The sequence below is a fragment of the Thermobia domestica genome, chromosome 2 (genome assembly GCF_964235325.1).
Source record: "Thermobia domestica chromosome 2, izTheDome1.hap1.1, whole genome shotgun sequence".
Lineage (NCBI taxonomy): Eukaryota > Metazoa > Arthropoda > Insecta > Zygentoma > Lepismatidae > Thermobia > Thermobia domestica.
The window spans coordinates 73,449,342-73,474,926 of record NC_137455.1 but is presented as its reverse complement, the minus strand read 5'-3'; the positions used below and the strand labels follow the sequence as shown (position 1 = coordinate 73,474,926).

Genomic DNA, 25,585 nt, shown 5'->3' with positions numbered 1-25,585 from the left:
TAGCTTCTACTCAGTCTACTACATAATTACATTTGACAACAATAACAAATAAAGAATAAAATATAAAAAGAAAAAAGAATAAAATAGAAAAGGAAAGAGAATAAAATAGGAAAGAAAAAAGAAAATTCGTCTCTTCTCGTGGACGAGTACGTCTCAATACAAATTAAAGTTTAAGAGTTGATAATTTTTGCTTTTACATCATTAACCATACTATGTACAGTGATCTTGTTAGGGTCGTAATTAGTGGTGCTATTCTAATTCTATCAGTGGTGCGGTTCTGTATATATATATATATATATATATATATATATATATATATATATATATATATATATATATATATATGTATGTATGTATGTATGTATGTATGTATGTATGTATACAGGCGCGGATCCAAGGGGAGCTATAGGGGCTATAGCCCCCCTTGACGCCCAGATATACACAGGATAAAATGGGCTTCAATCCTATTTTACACTAGATAAAGTGGTAAACTATGGTTTAATCCCTCCCTTGTTCATATCCTAGATCCGCACAAGTTATATATATATATAACTTGTGAGAGAGGGATAGCAGATGGATAGGTAAATAGATAGATATCATTATCTTTAGAAACAATCCATACAAGATAGACAAAACCAAATGTTTTATTCGAAACCACAAATGACAAATAGCGATTTACACAGTATCATAATACAAGGTGGTCTGACGAAATTATGTAGCATTGCGAATATATTGGAAACGAATTGTCAAAGATGGGGGTTGTCAAAAAAGTATTGGAAAGACCTTTATCCAGCAATGGATCGACAATTGTTGATAATGGTATGTATGCGTTTCAAATATAAATACCAGTACCACTTCAGTCATACAATCCCAGATCTCATTCTTGATATCTGTGCATTTGAGATTAAGGAATAAACGCTTATACCTTGTTCTGAGAGATCATATGTTTAACTCTATAAGCTATAAGAATTTCTACAAACAAAGACACTTAAAATAAAATTTACCGTTCCGAAACCCCGGCCTCCATTAATCTTCTGATATGTAGAGAGCCAAGCAAGGTGCTTTAAATAGATCAATTGTTTTTGGCTGTGAGAAACTTGTATTCAACAAACTCTCCCTTCAGATGCGCGTGTGTGTGTGTTTATGACTGGATATAACAAACGGTTCTGCGAACTCGAAATATTTTAACAACGGTTCTTGCGAACTGGTGCGAACCGGCTGAATAGCACCTCTGGTCATAATACAAAAGTTGACGAGGATATGCTCAGTATCAGTATTAGTTCTATCTTACTAAGTGGCGTGATTCTTCTACAGCATCAATTTTTAAGATTACAAAACTAAATCAATATTTTTTTTCTCGATTTTGCTCGAAAACTATGTATGAGCTTTTATACTGACAAATATAATTTGGTTCAGTTTCTGTGGATTGGTGTGTGTCTCGTCTTTGAACAACTATTTTTTTCAATAAACACTAATAATATAGTTTCTTTAAAAAATAGAAGTTTCAGTATGCTTCCTTCACTACGTTTCTTTCCTTGTCTTTGATTTTAGTGAGAAATTTGAAGCTAGCAAAGAATAACAAAAATGTTGAAAATGAATCAAGTAATACCTGGAAAACGCTGTTAAACACATTTTTTCACAGACTTTTTCGTATAGGCCAGAGAGTTTGGTTTGCAGTTTATAACGCCATAATTAAATTAAAGGAAAATTATTTTTTTAAAATTAATATATGGGAGGACTTGAAAACAATTTATTAGTTTATGTAATAGCATTAGCAGATACAACCAGTCTCAGTTTTTAAATTTTGGCTGCTTTTCATTGTCTTTAAATTATTCAACAAACCTCGAGCAAAGTGGAAATAAACTTGGCGCGGATCCTCAATAAACAGGTCAACAAACCTCAGTTGATGCTACTTTACCTAGATTTACGTCCCATAAATATATCCTTTAGGCTAACAGAGACTTCATAAGGAGAAACTACATAATTTATACCAAACAATGTTAGGGTCATCAAATCTAGGAGGCTCAGATGGGCAGGCCATGTAGCCAGGATGGAAGAAAATATTAACGCTTTCAAAGTCTTAACTGGAAGACCAATCGGAAAATGACCATTAGGAAGACCTAGATGCAGATGGGTGGACAATATTAAGAAGAATCTCACAGAAATAGGAATACAAAATAGAAACTGGATCCAGTTGGCTAAGGATAGAAGTCAGTGGGTTCCATAGGCCATAGGGTTAGTTAGTTAGTTAGTTAGTTAGGCTAAAAGAGACAGATGATTAGTGAAAGTAAATGATTAAGAAACAATTGATGAAATGAGAATGTGGAAGGAAATGGGAAGAATCCCGAAAATACCAAAGGGCATGATGTTGTCCACCTGAAATTCACTTCGCATGAATCAAACCACGGATCCTTAGTACCAGGGATAAGTTCTTTACCACAGAGCCACTGTGACCCAGTTACACAAAAAATATCCATGAGACGAAAAAAGATTTACTTTTTTTTCTGAACGTAACCACTAACAGCCTGGGTGTATAGATTTCATCACAGGTTTGCACGGTAAAGCCAAGGTTTAGAAAAAAAGTTCATAGAAAACATGATTGCTCCAGTAAGGCTTCAGAAAGACTTGCTACACAGTCTTGAAAAATGAGACTTCTTTCTGCCAGTTTCAGCAAATAATACTCATCTAGAATTCATAGTTGAGACCAAGATTTTTTTTTTCAACGCTGAAGGCAGGTAGAGGTGTTAACCTGACACGTCAAGATGACCGACTGTTGAATCTACATCTACATTCTCTGAAGCTATACTTAACTCGATTTTGTTATTTTTGGCAACTACATTTTGTCTTCAAAACATCTAAAACATTGAAATTAATAATCGGTTATCTAGAATTCCTGGGAATAATTGCTCCCAATGTTCAGGATAAGGAAGAAGAACTTTACTTTCAGAAAGAGTTTCTATACCTAATCAGTGGCGGCCTCTGAGGCAGTGACGCCGTGACATGTCACTGCCTTGAGAGGTAGAAGATTCAGAATATTAAAAGAAAGCGAGTTAAATATCATAACTGCTTCTGAATTTCTTCCTTTTTTTCTGCCCGCTGCCGTATCTATTTAGTCGCAAGACCTAGCGCGAAAGACCTGGCGGTGGCAACTCTGCTTCGGTGACTGTCACCAGGCCCTTGCTTCTGAATGCTGCTTGGCATAGTGGTATCACCATATACGCGCCCTATCAGCTGTGTACGAGAAAGGCTTTCCATTGCTTCTAGCTCGTGACAACGAAAGCTTGTCACGCAGAGTCCGAAAGCAGCCGATATTTCACGATCTCATATGCACTGCTTGGGGGTTGCCGCGGGTTTCTCACACCAGGTGGAATTTTCAGTCTCGTGGAGTAAATACAGCTTACGAGTATCGGAAAGATCTAATTGATGTTATGTTAGCAATAGAAAACTGTGAAGATATAACATTACAAACCACCTTAACTCAAGCTTCCGCGTACAAGCTATTATTAAATGAAGAAAATTTCGTATTTTGGTTGACTTTTTTCCACAAGATTATACCACACGTAGAAACTATTTTCAGCCAACTACAGAAGAAATGTACTGATCCTGTCAAGATTCGAGAACATCTGCATAATTTTCAACTTGGTATGCAGTCAGTCAGAGAACAATTTGACAACATTATTCAGGAAGTAGAAACTGAATTAGAAACTGCAAGAGACGGACAATGTGCAAAAATATGGCGAAGTGAGGCGTTCTATAACGACAAAAAAAGACAAGCATTAGAAGTTTGTGATGCAATCCTAGTGGAGATCAAATCTAGATTTCACTTCACTGAGCACCTTGTAGCTACGAGATTATTTGCTGTAGAAGAATTTGACAATTACAAAAAGGAGTTCCTCAATAATTATCTCAGTGAGATGGTTAAAAAATATCCCTTCTTGGAGGAAAAGAAATTAAAAAGCGAACTGAGAACGGTGTCTGGCGCGGTGTCATTCTTAATGTTCATTATAGACGATGAATTGTGGGACATGTTTCAAGAAACAGTTAAACTCTTAAAGTTATTGATAACTATGCCAATGTCAACAGCAGAAGCAGAGAGATGTTTCTCGATGTTGAACAGAATAAAAACTTTCCTAAGAAATACCATGAAAGAGGAAAGATTAACTGCGTTAGGCATGTTGTTATGTGAAAAGACATTCGATAATGAGATAGATAATTTTAACAAAAAAATTATCGACGTCTTTTCCAGCAAGAAAAATCGTCGCATGGAGTTTCAGTATCGTGCATCTTAACTAGTCAACCAAACGTGTTCAGTTGAAAGTTCGAAGAGAATAAACAGTGCAAGTGAAGTGTTTCTTTTTAAACAGTGTACTCGTGTTTTATTCAATATCAGTGTGTATGTGTCTTTTTTATCAACAAGATAAATAACAAACTTAGTTAAATAAGAGCATCTCAAGATTTATTCCCCAAATTTGATTTCTGAATAACTGACTGGCATGAAGAAGAATAGAACTTCAGTGAAAGGAGCAAGAGAACCAGTAAGCACAATCGATTATAATTAAATTGAAATTCTATATATGTTCTAATAATAATAATAATAATAATAATAATAATAATAATAATAATAATAATAATAATAATAATAATAATAATAATAATAATAATATAGTTCTGTCACTACCTAATAAATTGTCACCAGCCGCCACTGTACCTAATCATACAATATTAAAATAAATTACTCTTTCCTTTAATATAAACAAATTGTTTTTTCTATTTAATTTTCAGAGCAACAACAAGGCTCTCAAGTGTTCGAGGAACGCGACCGAGAAGCATGGATGCGAGACAACCAAGACTACCGATACCCAATCACTCCTCCAGAAGGACACTTTCCTATGCACAATGCAGGACATGTGAAATTTGAGGTTCCTAAAGTGCCTGTTATTTTCGTATTAGGTAAGTTGATAAGCGCATTAATATTTTTTCTTTTATTAATAATCAATATAACTTATGTCGGTATGAGGTAAGTAAATAAACAGATAAAATGACATTGGTAGCAGTATAATAAACGCAAATGAGTTATACAGTTAGAATTAGGGAGGCGATAGAATTCGAAGAAAAGTATTCAAGAGAAACTAAAACAAATATATATCATGTTTCTTTATCACAAATATATTTACGTCCAGACATTAGGAGACGGCAACCAGCGAAGAATCTCAAGTCCGCCATCGAACGAAATTTTTGATACCAGTCACTATTGGACTATAACAACTATTTTGTTTGTCATATTCATAATTTTACTTGAGAGTTTAAGATGTACTTTTTACTGACACCGACATGTTTCTGGCAGAATGTTGACTGTATAATCCAGTTTTCACTGCTCAAGTTTGACTAATGCTAAGTTGTTACATGTCATTTGGAGTTATACTGTAGTTATTAGATACCAGCTACACACATTAGCATCTTTGAGTGAAATGAGTAAAATGTTAAAATTGAGTAAAATGGTAAGACCATTAAATGTTTGTATCACTAAATTTTCTTCAAAGTTGTGAGCCAATTGGGGAGCTACATAAATCGAGAAGGAGCTGATTTCGATTTTTAATGCTATCCATACAATTCATCATAATTTTCTAGGTTACTAGTTACACTGGCAGGATACTAGCTACAAATTTAGACATTTCTGTGCGCTGTGGTCATCTGAGCTCTTCGTCTTGACATAGGAGTTGTTCGTTTTAATACTATTCATCTCTTAACCTCCTTGTTTTCCTTTCACTATACTTTTCTACCACTCGATCAGAATACAACTTCTTCTCTAATAATGTCTTAACAAATGACTAATAATCCCAAACTATATTCTTTTCCGTCTATTATTCCCAATACCTCTTATTGATTTTTCGTTCCACCCATTAAATTTCTCCATTCCTTTTAACATTTTTTTTTTTAAAAAAGTCTTCTTTTTCTTTTTTAAATATCAATGGTTATTCTCTGTGCAATGCAATGCTCAAGATTTGAGGAGACTTTTCTGTGATTCATATTTTACCAACTTCTATAATATGCTTTTATTACGATAATCTTCTCCGTTTTGAAAATCTTACATCATTTCTTCTATTCCTTAAAGATCTATTTACCGTTCAAATTTTTTCTTCCTTCAAAATTACCCTTTGCAATTTCCTTGATTCGACGAATACCACATACTTCCTAAACTTTGTCTTGAAAGCTTTTACCTATTACTGAATGTAAGCTATAAAGGTAACCAAGAAAGTGCTATTGCTTTTTCACCCACCACCTTCGAACATGAATATGTCACCTAAGACGTACCTGGAAGATCTCAAATAGCCTCATCAGCATCGACGACCTTCTGCCGACGTCCTAGAAGGCCATGGATTCCATCGCGGTAGAAGTTGGTGGCCGTGAAGCGAAGAATGTATCAAGGGCATTTTGCACTTCTACTAGGGATTTTAACTGGCGTTCTCTAAGGTGATTGTCCAAGGAATGTAACAGGTGATAATCGGACGGTGCTATGTCTAGGAAGTATGTCGGATGCAATAGTTTTTTCCATCCAAGGCGTAGAATGTGTTCCGGGTCATCCTAGCCACGTGGGGCTTAGCGTTTTTCTGTACCAGGAGGACCCCTTTGCGATTCAAAAGTACTGGCTCCAGAGTTTTGAGTTTTTTCTTGAACATGGCACAACTGCTGACAGTACACAGTTGCATTGATGCTCTGACCAGCTGGTAAGCAGTTTCCGATGCACGATGCCGCGACTAGTCCACGAAACACAGAAGGACATTCTTCTGGTGCAGTGCTGGTTTCGGCTATTTTGGAACCGGTACATGGGATGCTAACCAATGATGACGGCACCGTGGAGCTTGGTACAAGACCCACTTCTCATCACATGTCAACACAGCAATCCAGAAATGGCTTCTTCCTCAGACGAGACAGCAAAGAAACACAGGTGTCTGCTCGCGTTGCCTTGTGGCCCGGAGTCAAATCATGTGGGACCCATCGACCCAACTTGTAGTGCTTTTCAAGTTGATGGAGGTGCTGCTGAATGGTTTCTCCACTTACATTGAATTATAGTCTTAGTCCCTCACATGTCTGACCACTGTTCTGAATTGATGCATCAAGATCTTCATTTTGCACATGTGTTAATCTTCCGGCACGTGGTGCGTCTTCGAGTGTTTCGTCACCATCCTTAAACTTATTAAACCACTGTTGCAATATAAACGTAGTCACGACACCCTTACCAAAAGTCGGGCATATCTTCCGCCCTGCTGCATCAACATTTGACCCTAGTTTGAACTCGCACAGCATACACGCCCTTCTGACGCTCTGTGGAGGTCCCATGTTCACCCTGTTTTTACACAAGTTTCCGATGTAACTGAACTGTCACAACCAGGTAGTATGTTGGATATCCCCACACCAACAACTGATCTTTGCCTTATCCCCATTTGCATTCAACTCATGGTGTGAGGGATAATTTAACACAGACCTCCACAAAAAGAGACATAACTTTCTTGATTACCTTTATAGTTGTATTTCTAGTGCCTTTTCACCTCCGAAATCAAAACTGTTCTTCAATTTCCTCATTTGTTGGATCACATAATCACGTTCAAAATTTGAAGTTTGGCTGCATGATGCGAAACTGCACAACTTTTTGTATTCGATTTTTTAGCGAATGAAATTTTTAAGCCTCTTTAAGAAGTTTTGTTCTGATTTTTGTTATTTCATCATATACCCCAGTTCTTTTTTTTAAGTCTAACTTATCTGCCAATATAACTAATCCTTTGTCATACTGATTTATATTTTTCGATCTTTTTCTTCTTCACTTACTAGAATTCAGTTAATTCTTGGTCTGCTCTTTATCCTTTCCATCTGCTTAAACTTCGTTTCACTCATTTTTATATTCTCATTGTAGTATTCCTTTTTTCCTTTCTATTTCGAGTAGATTTACTGTATATACGTTAACATACGTTATTCAAAGTTCATTTATTCCTTTTAATTCCTCTTTGTCATCACTTTTACGTCTTATATTCCTCTGGCATTGCTGTTTCTCTTTTTAATTCGCCCTTCAACTTTCTACACATTGTTTTCCCTTCTTCAATATAACTTTCTTCTCAGACTTTTCCCCTTTATTTTTTAAGATTTCGAAGATGATACAGGCTTCTTCCGCTCTACTCCTTTGGCGGGATGCGAAATTCCTCCACCACTAGTTAGTTACTGAATATCTATTCTCATTTATTTTTTCCTTAAACATTTCTGATTTTATTTCTTCATCTTTAAACTTTTCAATTTCTAGCGTCTTGTCTCTATTTTCTTTCCTATCAGTTTTTATCAGTTAAAATCCACTTCAGCTAGCACAAACTTCAAATGAGAAAGTATCTGCTCAAGAGGAACCATTACACTCTGTAAAATGATTCGAAAGTACTCTTGTATCACCATATGTATCACAATATAATCTACTTGGTATCTCTGCCCATCCAACTGTGACTTCCAGGTTTATCTTCTTTTCTTGTGTTGATGAAATCATGTATCTTCTACAATTAAGTAACTAGTTCTGAGGTATAGGAGATTAAATAAATCAACGTTAAAAGTGGTTACATAGTAGAATAAGTAAATGTATAGAGACAACCAAATATTATATATGTTATTAAACAGTAGTATACAGGGTATTTCAAAACAACACCGACAACGTTTGGGAGGTCATTCCTGACGCCAAGATAAGACAAAAAGTATAGACCAACTTGGCTGCACAACTGCTTCCTTTCGGAGTTATAGGCTGCTGAAAACAAGAAAAAAAAATCAACTTTAAAGGTCCATAGCTCCAAAAGTATGGAACCTACCGTAGTCGGGTCAAGACTTCATTTAGGAACTAGTATGTACCATTTCCAAATATCCAAGTTTCATAATTCTATGATACTTCTGCAACAATTTTTATACAGGTAGTTGGTGAGTACTTCAAATTATATGTCCGTAGCGGAACTCACTCTATAAAAATTGTTGCGGTAGTACCTTAGAATACTGAAACATGGATATTTGGATAGGGCACATGTTAGTTCCTAAGTGAAGTTTTGCCCCAACTACGGTAGGTCCCATAGTTTTGAAGCTATGAACCTTTAAGTAGCTTCAGTAACAAACTTCTTAAGTTCGTTGAAAAACAATGTTGCCAGTTCAGCAGACTGTTCCCCTTGGACCCTCACCATACCAACAATATAGCATTGTTGCAAAATGAATCAGAGGGGTTTTATGTTCCCTTAAACAAGAATGTGCTCTTTCCTCGTGTCATTTTTGCGTAATCTTAAGTTTTGTTCGAACAGTCTTCTAAACTGGAAACGTTTTGTTCATTTGACATAAGACACTTTACCATTGCAGAGCACTTTACCATTGTCGAGGCAAAGCTTCTGGTGCGATTGGAAGAAGATCCGCCATTTTTGATCAAAAATTACCTGTTTCTAAGAATATCCATTTCTTTGTAACTTTAATTGTATCTATACTCATAACAGAGTTCGCCTATTGCCTCGGACTTTGGTTACACCCTGTATATAATGTAACATAATACAGTGTTAAGTAGCAATTGTCTGTATTGTTATTTGCTTTCTCCTAACGGCGATCTGGAGACTCGTAACAATGACCATATTTGTAAAGCTGAACTTTAGTACTAGTAACTTAGGTAATTCATTTAACTTCAGAATTTTTACTTCTTCGCTTCCATCTCGAGAGTAATAACACCTTGTAAAATCAATTTTTATGCGTCTTGGAAATAATGTAATTTGCTGGTTTTAGAATGATGCAATTTCAACTGAATGACCATATATGTATAACTATGTTCTTTATTGACAAGTGTGAGAAACTTCTTCAGGTGTTGCTTCCAGTTTATGGTGACTTTTTTTTTCTTATTTTGAGTCGTTATTTATTCATATCCTTCCCACTCGAAACAAGATATTTTATTTGTTTCTTCTGTTAACAGTACGACAGCAAACATAATGAAAGAATCATAAAATATTGGTCTAAAAAAATTTAAAAACATGCATCATATTACTGTATTATTTCTGTTCTTCATTTGTTTCTTCAAAAAGAATGAAATATAACAATGCAGAAGACATCAAATGGATATATGTGTATGCACACTTTGACATGTTTATTACATACACCTGGAGTTTCAAAGTAGAATTGAGACTCTATTCAGTACTTGCAAGTGTACTAACCACTATTATTTATGCGTTTATACATATTTCTTAGAAGTTTATTCTTCCACTTTAAATGGTATATTATTTCTTGTATTAAATAATATATAATGTCCGCTGTAACTTTTGTTCTATTTTCGAGCGAAGATAGGAGAGAAAAAAAAGTATGGTGATCACGAAAAGAATCCAATCCGAGTTTTCAAAGGATTTACAAATTTCATGGCCCCTACATTCCGTAAAAAGGAGTTTCTGGATCTCTGCCCCTCTGTTTGTCCATTCGTTTCAATGTATATGCAGACTATATATGTGTCGGTGCATTGACCTAGAGGTCATTTCATTCAATGCATCGAAACGAAATGTTAAACTTACAAGATTCTGCAGAGGGGTTTGTCGAATTTCCTTGCTACTTACTCTCTAAATGAAATTAGTTACTGAAGAATGGAAATCAAAATTTATTATTTTCTCAAAAAAGGCTAAAACGATTTTCTTCATATTTATTATTACAGTATTATGATTAAGTATTCTCCCTTTCGGCAAGTCCTGAGACTTTTACTTTTTCTCAATTTTAAATTTAGGCCTGGAAGTGTTTCTCGTTTCTTCCATGTTTTTCGATCTTCGGCTTCCTCTGTTAATTCCCAATATTTTCTTCTATTTTTCAAATCATCGAACAGTTGTGTTCTTTTCCTTCATATTCCTCGCTTTTCTTGCATCTTTCCTTCTATGGCGGTAAGATGAAGACAATTTTTCGCAAGATGTGTCCAATCAAATTGGCCTTTCTACAAAGGATGCTGCTTAAAAGTGTCCTCTTCTCTCCTATCCGTTTTACAACATTCTCATTTGTTACCCTCTCCGTCCATTTTATTTTCTCTATCTTCCTCTAGTAACACATTTCGAAGCTCTCTATATATTTCTTCTCTAACTTCCGTAATGTCCAATTCTCTGAACCATACGTCCAATGCTGCATATATAGTGCTTGACCAACTTCTTCGTAAGTCCAATATTGAGCCTGCTAGTTAAAAGTGACCTATTCTTGTTGAATGTTCTTTGGCTATGGCAAATTCTTGACCTGATCACTTTAGTGCAGTAAGCGTCTCTTGTCAAAGTACTTCCCAGATACTTGAAATTACCGACCTCTTCAAGTTCTCTTTGTTCTACTCTGACCCGTAAGGACGTGTTTCCACGGGGTATTATTTTCACTTTAATAATTATAGATTAATAATCGATTAACAACCTATCATATAGTTCGTGTTACTTGCGAAAATCCAGAAGGGACACTTTGCTCTTGAGAGTTGACTCTTTGTGGGCGATTTTCACCAAAAAAAGAAAAAGAAAAAGAAAGTCTCAGACGATTTTGTTGATATTGCATAAGCAAATAATTCATTATAATCCAGTAATAACTATGAAGTAAGTCACTTTTCCTGAAAATATCTCCAAGGATTACTTTACTCTTGCAAGTGAGTTTTGTTCGGAGTTTTCCAAAAACGCCTATTATTATATTATAATATTCATATTTCACAAATAAATGTTCCAATATTAACTACAGCATGACTTGTCTTAATTTTAGAAATAGGAGCGAGAAAGTTTACTGCGGTTGTCCTTGCCTTTTGTACGTTTTGCCCATAGTATATGTTGTTCTTCAAAATTTATTATGCTTTCTTTCTACAATAATAATTTTTCCTCACAGTTTAACAGATTTTCTACTGCATATAGAATATAGAACGCACCTATATTTACAGTTTTTAAATGTATAATCTTGTTTAAAGGAATCTGACCATCTGCTTCTGTTTTGAAAGGCTGTATTATTTCTGCTATATATACATAGCACAATTAACTAATTCGGCCTTATTTTCTTCTTTAACTTGCCACGATTATACCAAGACTAAAGGAGACGGTAATTATGATAATGAACGAAATAGTAAAAGAAGACGGAAGAATCCCAAGAAAACCCACGCACATGATATTTTGCTCACCACAAAACCTAGTTGAAGGGAACTGGGATTGAACCAGAGATCCCATGTACCAGAGGTGAGCGCTTTACGATTGAGCCACAGCAGCTCCAATTTGGATTGAAGTAAATATCCTAGGGAAAATTATTATTGTAAGACCTACCTTTTATATATATTGGAAGCATTTGTGCACCTAGGTTGGTCTATACTTTTTGTCTTATCTTGCTGTCGGGAATCACTTCCCAAACGTTGTTGGTGTTGTTTTGTAAAAGCATACACATAAGATAGCCAGGATTTATTGAACAAGATTACACGACACACAAACTTAATGTTTCAAAGTTTTGAATTATGGGAAAACGTGTACCTCCTTATAATATTAATTTTAACAAATAAATTATCCTAGATAAACAACAATGAGTCATAAATCTCGAAATATTCTGGTACACAACATGTCTTCATTTATTACACTACAATGAAAGCAAGTTAACATTCAGAATAGTCCCTCGCGTTGGATTATCTGCAGCCACTTTCCTGCCAATGCCTCCATTCATTGTCGATACCATCGTCTCCTTTAGGATAGTTACTCACTTCTGTTTACACCTACTACTGGTTGGTGAAGAATCATGACTTTAGGACAGGGATGCAAATAAGCAACAAAATTTTACTAGCCCAAGAAAAAAAAGTACTAGCCCACATCCCACATTCTAATCGTGATTATTATAGTCTCTACTGTTTAATAACTCGCCCGCACCGATGAACCACTCTCCCCGGGCGAGTGGGCGAGTTCTTATTTTCATCCCTGCTTAAGGAAGTACTCCATGAACCAAAAGAGTTAGTAATCAGAAGGGGCAAGGTCTGGACTATGTCGCGTGAACATCAGTTCATGCCATCAATTTCCTGAATTACTTGTTGCGGTTTCTGAGCTGGGTGTGGTGTTGCATTAGATATTCTGTTGCAGCAGGGCGTACTTTCAGTTCACCAATGCAGGAATTTTTGGCCGTAGTTCAGCATACATTCGTTACAACTTTTCAGAGTAAAGGTTTGGATTGATAGTACAGTACAACCATTAGGAACGAACTCTTAAGTGAATTACCTGGTAATAGTTCCATAACATACCGTGTGTATAGCTTTTTCATTCGAGATTATCTCGTATCCTACCACTTTTTTCATTCTATCAGTTTGATCAGTATCATTATAATTAGCACAGCCTTATTTACCATCGGAGCATAATTGTGGGACGTTAAAAAGAAAGAAGAAGATTCTCTATTATCATTACTCGAGTTAATCATGTTTCATTCAGTCTACATATGCAATACAATCGCAGAGCATTATATCAAGTTGAGACATCATTTCATATTATAATGATATTTCATTTCGTATTTTATACCCATTAAAAAGAGTCAGTAAAAACCTTCAATTGACATCATAGTCGTAGTCAATAGAAACAAACATGTTTTCTAGTAGCAGTTTATCAATTTCCTTGTACGAGAGTTAATGTCGTGACGAGATTTATATGCAAGGTTTAGTAATGACGTCGTGCAGACGGGCATGTGTACAATATTGTTCAATACATTGATTAGTACCTGCAGCATATATAAACGTGGTTCTTGCACTCATATAATATATTGAGTAAAAGCAAACATTCGAGGACATTTACTGTCACGTTGGTTTACGCGTTATTTCCCTGTGACCTTTAAAGGAGCAAGTCGTTGAAATAAATGACTGCCATCTGTATGCTATAGTGATTTTTCCCTTCAGTACATTCTCTCTGTTGTAAATTGCCTTTTCTAACAACCGGAGAGCTGTAAATGACAAAATGAAATAAATAGCTATAAAGATACATTTTCTTCTCTTGCACAATGCATTGATTTGCAATGAACATAAACATAACATAAAGATGATTTGAAACATTTTTTTTAGTATTCTCATCTAATTGACTGTGGTGGATCTAGAAAATAAAAACTGGGAGGTGGGCACCCAGACTATGAGAGGTATATCGTGAGCTTACTATAAACTTTTAAATATATAAAAGTCACCATGTTTGTGACTTAATAATTCTTGAACCACCTGACCGATCTCGATCAAATTTTCAACATAGATGAGGTTTCTACCTAGGATGGTTTTTATCTTTTCACTTTGACGGTGTAACTTAGAGAAGAGGAGATATTTAAGAATGATCGAAAATAACCAATATTAGTATCGAATCAATAGCTTCCGGGATCGCTGAGATGAAGTGACACTTCCGATGCCGTTTAAATCCAAATTCACCCCGCAACTCTGATAGGGGGAGGGATATATATAAATGATTGAAAATGACAGATATTAGTGTCGAATTCATGCTTTTTGAGGTCCCTAGGTTGATTAGTGACAGTTTTGGTGCCCTTTATGTCCAAAATGAAACGTATTCTCTCCATGCGAAGAACGAGTATTCTGCTAGTATATAAACAATAGCTTAATTATTTTTGTTATTCAAAGAACTGAGGAGTCTAGACCCCCCAGCCTAGTCTAGATCTGCCTCTGATAATTGAGCACAAAACTCACTAAACGCTTAGGACTAGCTCCTCAGCAGGGACGTACGCAGAGGGGGTGACCTGGGTGTCCGGACCCCCCGAAATTTCGACTTTTTAAAAATTTTGCCTAATTTTAGGAATTTTAATATAAAATACCTTCATATTTAGTTTGGACCCCCCCCCCGAAATAAATTCCTGGGTACGCTACTGCTCCTCAGAACTCCTGATGTGATACTCACAAAGGGCTCTCACCCGCTAGACTGCTTTTAGTTGGATTATGTGTGATCAGTAAGGCCTGGATTTTATGGTTTCAAATATGTACTAGTAGTATAAATACAATAATAGGTTATGAACTTAAGAAATAGCATATTCGTTTAATATTCAGTTGTTTATAATGTTAACTCTGTTTAATATTAGTTTCCACAGAACATTACCAGGAATTTTTCAAGAGTTTTTAATGTCAAATTTCATTTGTGGTCTGTTAAAATGAATTTATAGGCCGAAAATGATTTTTCAACATCAACCGACATGGTTAGTCAATATTTGTACAATGATACAGAAATTTCGTAACATTCATATGGCAAAAATTTGCTAATCCCACACATGTACTATTTGATTGACTCGTTTTTCCGTAATGCTCAATTTTAGCTAAGTACTGTATTTAACTCCTCTTCAACCTTTTTTACAGTTTCGCTTGAGTACAGATCTTTCCTTAACAGGTTCGAGTAACTCGTAGAGAAATGAACCTTAAGTTTCCAGATGCTTAATTGTTTCAATAATTGTCGAAAAGTGTAAATGAATAACATTAATATCTTGATAGACGCAGTATCAGTTTCTAGTGCTTGAAAATAATACTTCTGAAGATACGAAAAAGGAATGTTCACTACGCAAAATTACCGATTCAAAATGTTAAGAATATTAAAATGGTGCGTCACTTGGAATATATCCAGAAATATGCGAATATCCTTAACTTTCAAAATATGCATTTGCATATTAGCATATGCATTTCTAAAAAAATCCGAGCCCTAATGATCAGTAATCCCATTTATTCCTAAAATTACTTAAGAACAGATTGCTTCAAAACACTTCGGTTTTCGTTCGGAGGAAGTCAGGCTCAGATCGTATGACATCCCTTATAAATCCAACGCTTGGAAAATTCTTCAGAGAGTGCGAAGAATGTTACTTGTTTACCAAGTTTGTAGAGTATTATTTTACAAATCCTTTCTTGTAGCTTGGAAAGAAAATGGTATAATGATTCTATACAGTGTTCGAAGTTTAAGGGAAATCTCCCTAATCTAGGGAAATTACGTAGGTAAATTTAACAAAAAGGAAAAAAAAAAAAAAGGAATTTTTCGGTAAAACGTTGCAAATCCAGGGAAATTCTTTCACTGACTGATTGACCAATATAAATGTTTAACTTTTTCTTTAGTTTTCAAAAATAAACCAATACAACAGCAAAAGAGTGTGTCTGTTCAAAGTACCCATTGTTGGCTGGGTGTATTTGTGTGTATTTGACTTGATTTTGAGTGTAACATCCCTTTCAGCAGCGAGGCTATATGGCCTACTGATTAACGTGGAATCCGAATCATATGAGTTCCCGCCTTGTATTTTTTTTGTAGAAAAAAACTAAAGGAAAAAGTAAAAATAAAACAAAAACGAATAAAACAAATGTCGTTGGCAATTTTTTAATATGGCTAAATTAATCTTACCACATAACTTCATAGGAATTGGACACTCAACAAACTAGGGACAATTTGATAAGAAAAGGGGAAATTTTTGAGTAATTTAAGAGAAATTTTCTTAGGTAAATCTACGAACACTGATTCTACATCGTAGGTGAGCAGAATTTTTCAAGTGTTCATGTTAACGAAAACTTGTGCCTCTTTCGTGATTATTCCCATTTACTAGATTCCCAAACTATTCTATGCTTAAGTGTAGGGAGTATTATAGGCCGGTTTGTCCGTCTACCTGCCTGTCGATAGGAATTATAGCATAAACGGTAAAAAAATATCAAGAAGCAGGAATTTGGAATCAGTTCAGCATCTCAAGAATAGGTTCCATCTCTTCCGTTACTCCTCTTTACAAACCAGAAGTGATAAAAATTAACCACTTCCAGTTTCAACGTTGATCGTCGTAGAACAAAAACAAAGCGAGAAATGGCTAAAGAGTAACTTCCATTCCGACATTTCTTTCTTTATTCAAACAGGAAGTGATGGAAACCTACGGTTTCCCATTTCAACACTGATCGTTATAGTGTAAAACGGTAATATATAGTGAGAACCAGAAACCACTGCAATAGACATTTTATAAATTGTTACGATTGTTTCTATACAGTCCCTTATGAGAGGTAAATTCAGTTCCTTATGTACGATTTTGATGCACATATGTAAGTTAATAGATTAATTCGAGCTTAACAAAATGGTGTACTTAGAGGTACAATCTGATACGTAGTTTTCGAGAAAATAAAAAAGCGAACTTTTGTGGCGCTAAAAAAGTATGTTGTTTGTTGTCAATGAAAATTTATAGTATTGCTGGGAAAAATTGTTTATAATCAAAATTTCGTAATATAGGATAGTTATAATTCCATAATATCCACCATTTTGATTCGTTCAAAATGCAGTATAACTACATGTATTAAAAATATGAATACATAAACAGGGCACTAAAAAGCAATAAATTATAACGATCTACAGAATAACATAACTGAACAGAAAGAACTACATAACATAGAATATATAAGCTTTGAGAATAAAACATCACCTGGAAGGTAGCAACTTAAGCAGAAAGCTTCTGTAATGGAACGAACCATTACACATGGAATATCAGAATTTGTTTATTACGATAACAAGACACAAAAGTTACTATAGTTTTGTATAAAAATGATAACTTAGATGCTTTATGATACATTTGTCTCCAATTCAGAGGTATCGACGCAAAACCTGCTAAGTCCGTTTTCCAATTTTGTTAGAAAACTAGAAAAATATGTCATGCCCTTATGTATCAAAATTGTTGAATAGTTTTTTTTTATTGGTAGATTTTACTCATCTGCATTAAGTACAGAACACTAAACAAAAAAAGAAAATGTTCAACAATTCTGTCATATTTTGTTCTTTTCCTGAGAAAATTGAAAAGTGGACTTAGCAGTTTTTGCTTCTCTACCTCTGAATTACTGTATTCTAATTTGTGACATGAAATGTGGTTTAATTTTTAAATTCTGGTTTACCAGATAAGTTAATCATGAAATAGGTTTCTAAGAAGCTAGTGTACTTTCTGGATATAACAAATTTAGCTTAAAAGTCCTATTGATACGTTTAAAAGCAAAGGGAAATCCCGTATTCATGAAACCATCGCACAGTAAGTATTTGGACATTCACAATATTATAAAGTGTATAACGAAAAAGTAGTCAAAAGATAAAGCATAACAGCTGAGGGGTCTAGTGCGATAGGAAGCTCCGCAAGAGCGCCCTAGACAATATTATTTTGCGTCAGGTATCGTTATCACAAGTCACCTAGTGGCTTTCCGTTTTCAGCTGTTTAGAAACGCGAAAATAAATGTCGATTTTCAAAATGGCTCGAAATCGAAAGCAGATAAGTGAGTCGTGATAACGGTTTCTCATGTAAAATAATATTGTCTAGGGCGCTCTTGTTCCACATTTCGATTATCTTTTATCTATATAAAGATATCACATAATTACTGTAAAATTAGCGGTATTTTAATTTCGCCGGGATGAAGACTCTTAAATATTTGCCATGAATCCATTCTCCCCTTGCCAAGAACGGATTTTTCAGCTAATTTCTGAAATATGAACAAAATCGAATCATACTTTTTGAGGAAATCGTCCGGAAAGAAACTCATCTCAAGAGTGAACCACCCTTTGTGGATGTTTTTTTTTAGGACCAACGAGTAATGCCATATTGTCATGTTAGTAATGATATATTTATTTATGAAATATTAGCAAAATCGCCTGAGTCATTCTTGAAAAAAATCGTCATAAAAGTAGTGTTTGCAACGTTGTATCTTTATTTACCATTAGGTGCGCCATCGGCATATCCCAAACAGTTGGTCCATTTTGAAAAATCCAAGATTTGAGATTGGAAGCCCAGCCCATACTTTCCAGTAACATTATTCTTTTATGATTCTTCGGTATCTTCAATAGCTATGAGGATGGCCTATGTACTGTATAGCCAGACTTACGGAATAACCTATATACGTGTATCGTGTAGATATACGCTATTGTATTCAGATGCAGTCAAATAGTTAACGTGTGTCCTTTGGTGTGAGTAATCTCTCGTACGATTCCTCATCGGACATATTTTTCGGTGTCGATCAAGAATTGTGATGAAATTGAGGAGCCATCCTATTTGTAATAGAAAAACATTTTATCTGTATGCAGCATTCAATATCCTGGAATGTTATACAATCCTGCTAGGAGATGTATAATCTTGGTTCTAGAAAGACAAGGGCACAATAAGAATTCCGTATAAGGTAACTGCAGGTATATACGACAGTGCAGCTAAATACGCCAAGTGTTTAATGCCGTGCACTGTTCTTTGCTTCAGGAAGCTTCCGTGTAAAGACGTTATTATTTCAATAGAGGTAAGAATTCGTTATTAATGCCCTGCTAACCCAGAATATTGCCGATTGTTTACAGCAATGTACGCTTTATTTCGTCTAGGAACACTTTGTTTTGTTAAGTGTAACTTCAGTATTTGTGATTCCATGGCTACTAAATCAATACCAAGCATGGTGCAGTGAAATACGCCACGTTGTGCAGGACTGATCGCAGAAGACAAAGATGTTTTTATTTGTTCCATATATTCCATTTTATACGATATAGTTTTTTTTTTTTTTTTTTTTTTAAGCCACAGTACAGTTATACTGTTTGTTTATGTTCTTATAGACTAAAACTTTTCAGTTTGGAACTTCATTTCAACTTTGGAGATTATCGTTTTTACATTTTATCTTTTTATCTTCATCTTGCACTTTGGTTATTCCATTTTTTGCTTCAACCATGTTCTGTAGTAATATTTGAGTTCGTATAATACAGATAGTACTGCGGATTAGCTAACCTATTGTGCACTTTTTGATAAAAGCACCAAATTTGGCACAGAGTTAGACATATATAATATGAACAAATTTGGATGTGGAGCCATCCGCCAACTGACCCCTGGCGGCCGTGGTAGCCATTTTCCAAAATGGCCGCCAGTGGCCACCCGAAAGACAACAGAAATTAGATAAAGTTTGTTGCTGAATGTTTTAGTGAATGTTTATTAAATGTTTTGAATAAAAACATGCCGTCTTGTATTATATATATATATATATATATATATATATATATATATATATATATATATATATATATATATATATATATCTTACAATAAAATATATGCAAATAAATATTAATATACTTCACGTTTTCGAATTGTGTTTGGTGTCATAATCATTAACTGATGTAAATATGTGCGCAACATCTACAACAGTAATACTTCACCCTTTCATTCCCATTGCATAACTACAGATACAACCACAATTTTGGAAAAATTATAAAAAAAACTTTCCCGGAATGTCACTTGAGATACGATATTACTGGAGTGTAAATTTTGGTGCTTTTATCAGAAAGTACATAATATGTTCAAATATCCTGCTACAGTGCCGGACTATTATAAACAATCACTAATTTGAGGTAGCTTTGAAATTTCGAAAGATGCTGCTTTTTAATACTAATTTATATATTTACTCATTCTTCCTTATCTGTTTCGAGAATAATGTCGAAGGTCTTCAAACTCGTGAAGCCTCGTGGTGAAGAAGCAGAAACAGTACAGTCTACCTCCGGCCGAACAGCAAGAACAGAGACAGACTGGTCATTATGCTTCATTTCAAAAAGTGACACAAGAGTCGCTAACATGTCCATCCAGCAATACACGTAAAGACAAGGGGAGCAGCTACAGCATTCTCGCAGGATATCTGAAAAGGTTCAATGACCTTGAGCTTCTCCCCAAATCATTTCTTTTTAGCGGACTAGATTGAGGAAATGGCGTTGAAGCAGCATTGTTTGCAAACAATGCACGATACCATAAAACCTGCATGCTGAGGTATAACAAAACGAAGTTAGAGAGAGCAGAAAAGAGGCAGCTGAAAATAGGCGAAGATGATGAAGTACAGAAAGCTGCTGACCACAAATGAAAATGCAGTCTGTCACGACAATCACGTACTGAGCCTAAACAACGAGAAGCGAATTGTTTCTTTTGCGGATAAACAGCTGGTTGTGCCCCTCTTCATGAAGCTGCGACATTCCAACTGGACTCGCGTGTCAGGTCGTGTGCAATGATTTTGGGCGATATGGACCTACAGACGAAATTCAACGCTGGGGACATGATTACACAGGATACGAAGTACCACCGCAATTGTCTCATGAATTTGTACAACCGCGTTCGGATGATGAAGGAAATGTCTCGTAGAAGTTCAAATGATGAACAAGCAATAGAAGGGCTTGTCTTTGCACAACTGGACGTGTATATTGAAGAAGTTTTAGCGGAAGGCGAGACGGCTCCGGTTTTCAAACTTGCAGACCTAGCCCAGTTGTATGTTTCGCGGATGGAACAAATGTTGGGAATCAAGTACGAAGGCAGAGTGCACACGACCCGTCTTAAACAGAGACTGCTTGCTTACTTTCCTAACATGTGTGTACAGCATCAGGGGCGCGATGTCCTGCTTGCATTTAATGAAGACCTCGGCGATGACTTGGCAAAGGCTTGTGAACTGGATACAGATACTGATGCTGTCCATCTGGCGCGCGCTGCCCAAATTGTGCGACGCCACATTTTCGGAGATGACAATGTGTTCAACGAATTTCCTCCAGAATGCCAACAGGATTCCGTGCCATCGGTGTTGCTTGCCCTAGTCACTATGATCTTGGAAGGATCAAGTATCAAAGACCTTAGAGAAAGCACTACACAAGCGGCACTGTCTATCAGCCAACTCCTCAAATTCAATTGTGTGAAGCACCAAAGAGCCGACATAGGCAGTACATCTCGACCAATCCGGCACGCCACCACGCAGGAGACGCCACTTCCCATTTATATCGGACTCATGCTACATGCACACACTCGTAAAAGGAAGCTAGTTGACAAGCTGTCACACATGGAAATTTCTATTTCCTACGACCGATTCCTGTCCCTCTCCGCACAGTTTGGGAACAGGGCCTGCCGCCTCTACCATCAGAAGCAAGTAGTCTGCCCTCCCAAGATGAGAGGCAAAGTCTTCACCACAACCGCAGTAGACAACATCAACCATAATCCAAGTTCTACGACCTCAAAACAGTCAATAGTCATGCTCTTTCGCTGGTGCAACATCCTGCCTTCCATGGAGCCGATGTTGACTGCTGCATCAGTATCCTCGGAGGGTCGAACGAAAGAGGCCTCAAATCAGTTGACCGTTTGCCACGATACTATACAGACGTTCCATCCGTCAACAGCAGCATCATGAACACGCAGGTACCGGTTACCAACGTGACATCCCTGAGAGGCAGCAGCGGCCTCAAGCAACATATTGAAACAGAGTATTTTTGGCTACAACACACCCAATTAGCCGTAAAAGAATTTTTTTTCCATTAGAAAACACTTCATGGGCTGCATACCACGCAAGTCTACAGTCCAGTAACACAAATTGGGCTATCTGCCCCACCTCACTTTTTCCACTCTTCTTGGAGAGTGCCCATACCGTCGCTATAATCAAGCACTCCATGGATGTCGTCAGGAACACACTGGAACATCTTAACCCTGGCCAGATTCCAGTGCTCACATTCGACCAACCACTTTTTGCACTGGCAATGCAAATCCAATGGAAGTGGCCACAGGTGTATGGTGAAGAGAAGTTCGCCATCCTCTTCGGAGGTCTTCATATCGAGATGATAGCGCTGAAGACCATTGGTGACTTGTTGCGAGGGAGCGGATGGGTGCAAGCAGAAATCACCAATGCCAGAACTACGGATTCCTTCCTGCGGGCATCACATTTCACTCGAACCAGGAGAGCGCATCAAATAACAGCAGCAGCCCTCTTCACCCTGCAGCAGAACACATACAACCACTACATTGACCAGTTGCGTGACGCCAGCACCAAGCAGCTTGAGTTCGCAGAGTGGTGCCAGCAAAAGGCGGAGACTTGCCCCCAGTTCCACTACTGGACAACTGTACTGGAATTGGAACTGACGATCTTAGTGTACGTGCGCTCTCTGCGCCAAGCATAGTTTGCTATGTACGTCGATGCCCTCAAAGAACTAGCAGTGTGGTTCCATGCCTTGGATGACACTAACTACGCGCGCTGGATTCCTGTGCATCTGCGAGACATGGTGGAACTGCCGACTAAACACCCTGAAATCGCTGATGTTTTTTCGCAGGGAATTACACAGTTCACAAAACGACTAGCCGTTCTTCGCCATCCCTATCGATCAGGCCGACGAACAGAACATTGCAGCCATAAAATGAGACGCGGGTGCAGTAGGTCTGACTGACAATCCCAGCGCAATGCGACCGTGGATGGTGGCAGCACCAGAGGTTGTCAGGCTCATCAAAGAGTTCCAGGACTCTAACCAGACATCGAGTGTGCAAACTGCTTTCCAAAAAGATGTACAGTCAATGATCAAAGTGATGGAAGACTTTGGGAATCCATTTGAAGAGGATAGTCAAGATCTGTTGGTACTTGACACCAAGAAGATAGACCGAGCTGTAGACGACCTCCGTCGTGCATATAAAGTGGGACAGGTGCAGTTTGACAAATTTGTCAGAGAACGCCTGGTGGAGAGAACGAAACACATACATGATTCTATCAAAAGAAACAATATCAAAATATTTGGTCAGCCTACAACAAAACCTCAAGCAAAGGGCAAGCAGCAAATGAAATCCCTCAGAAACGACGTGAACCTCTTCTCTCGTCTGTATATCGGATATGAGAACCGGGATGGAAATCTAGACGAATTCTGCAAACATGAAAACCAATCTTTCATTCCTGCACTATCGGACGACGGTGGCATCCGGTTTGGTGTAAAGAGTGATCTTCTCAGTTGTCTAGAAGACTTCAGTCAGCCTAGGTCTGAGGTTCCTCCAACAAGCTGCATTGTCCTAGATGGAGCAGTCATCATCCAGTTGCTGAAGCCTGCTACCGCAAAAACCTTCAAAGAATATGCCCAACAAGTTTTTGTGCCTCACATACTCTCAAAATTTCATCAAACTACGCGACTGGACCTGGTGTGGGACCGCTACATAAAAAACTCGTTGAAAGGTACAGCAAGAGCCAAGCGGGGAAAAGGGGTGAGAAAACGAGTGGTGGGTAACTCAACTATACCCGGGGACTGGGTCAGCTTCCTCAGAGTCTACGAAAACAAGACAGAGCTGTTCATCTTCCTCTCTGACATCCTCTACGACTCATTCCAGCTTGAAGATAAGGAGCTGCTCATCACTAAAGGAGATGATGTCTTGAGAAAGCCAGCGCTTTTGGATACTTCAGCCCTGGCACCTTGCAACCAAGAGGAGGCCGATACCCGTATTATGTTGTATGCCGCCCACGCTGCTCACAATGGTCACAAGAAGATCTTCATCTGCACAGTAGACACTGATATTGTTGTCCTGGCGGTGGCTCTGGCACGCACCTTGAATGAGGAAACTGAAGTGTGGGTATCTTTTCTCTCGGGGAAGACGTTCCGCTGTTTGGCATGAAATTGCTCGGGCTCTGGGTCCTTTAAAAGCTCAGGCACTATCGATGTTTCATGCTTTGACGGGCTGCGACACGGTCTCCTGCTTCGCCGGACGTGGAAAGAGCATAGGCAGTGTGGATAATGCTACCTGAGCTCACGCAGAAGCTCACTCTTCTCTCCACTGCACCAGATCGTATTAATGAAGACGCCATGCATATAATTGAAAGGTTCATCATACTGCTTTATGACAGAACAAGCACAGAAACGTACATTGACAAGGCACGTCACAAACTGTTTGCAAAGAAAAACAACGTCCAGCTGATCCCACCGACAACAGCAACCCTGGAGCAGCACGTCCGAAGAACAGTATATCATGGCGGACATGTCTGAGGTCAGGCCATGGTCCCTGCACTAACACTGCCATCACCAACCGACTGGAGTTGGATCAAGACCAGCGGCGTGTAGGAACCTTTATGGACAACGCTACCCGAAGCATCCAAGATCTGCTGGGAGCTCGTCTCTTGCAAATGCAAAGACTGCATGAAAAAGTGCAAGTGCAAGAAGGCCAGTCTGGAATGCACACCACTATGTGCTTGCGAGGGTAATGCTCTGAAATGTAAAATTATGAACTAAATATATATAATTTACAAATTATCTGGCATACTTTCCTTCAAAGCATCTATTAAAACTTTCAGCAACAAACTTTAACTAACTTTTGTTATCTTTCGGATGTCCAATGGCGGCCATTTTGGAAAATGGCCACCACGGCCGCCAGGGATCAGTTGGCCGATGGCTCCACATCCAAATTTGTTCACCTGACATCTGTATAGCTCTGTGCCAAATTTGGTGCTTTTATCAAAAAGTGCACAATATGTTGAAATATCCTAGCTAAACTGCCGCACTAAGACGATTTAAGCAGTTACAAGATTTATTACAGGTTTCTAGTACTATCCTAGACTTGGCGTAATTACCTGCACGTGTTGGTAACTACGTTACTTTGTAATACTTTCTTTCTTTTACCTTGGGTACAAAATAGAAGTGAGTTGCATCATTGCCACATTTTTTTCTACACGCGCAAAAAGCTACTCTGCAACACACGTGTCTTCTTCTTTGTGTTTCATGAAAATTAAGGCCATAAAAAAATCCAAGACTCTTAGCATGGCGTATTTACCAGCACCTACGTTAATAAATTGTAAACACTTTCTGTTAGTGCATCACGCTAATTCCTAATACGAGTAATATACAATCACGCTAATGGATGT

General features: G+C 37.3%; 1 protein-coding gene across 1 annotated transcript in view; it reads left to right on the top strand.

Annotated features, from left to right (window-relative positions):
• The window catches only part of LOC145672755 (adenylate kinase isoenzyme 5), a 167,277-nt gene that overhangs the window by 48,842 nt on the left and 92,850 nt on the right, over positions 1 to 25,585 (top strand). Inside the window, exon 2 of the mRNA XM_081741925.1 lies at positions 4,783 to 4,950. Within this exon, the coding sequence (XP_081598051.1) occupies positions 4,783 to 4,950 (168 nt within the window). The remainder of the gene's footprint in view (positions 1 to 4,782; positions 4,951 to 25,585) is intronic.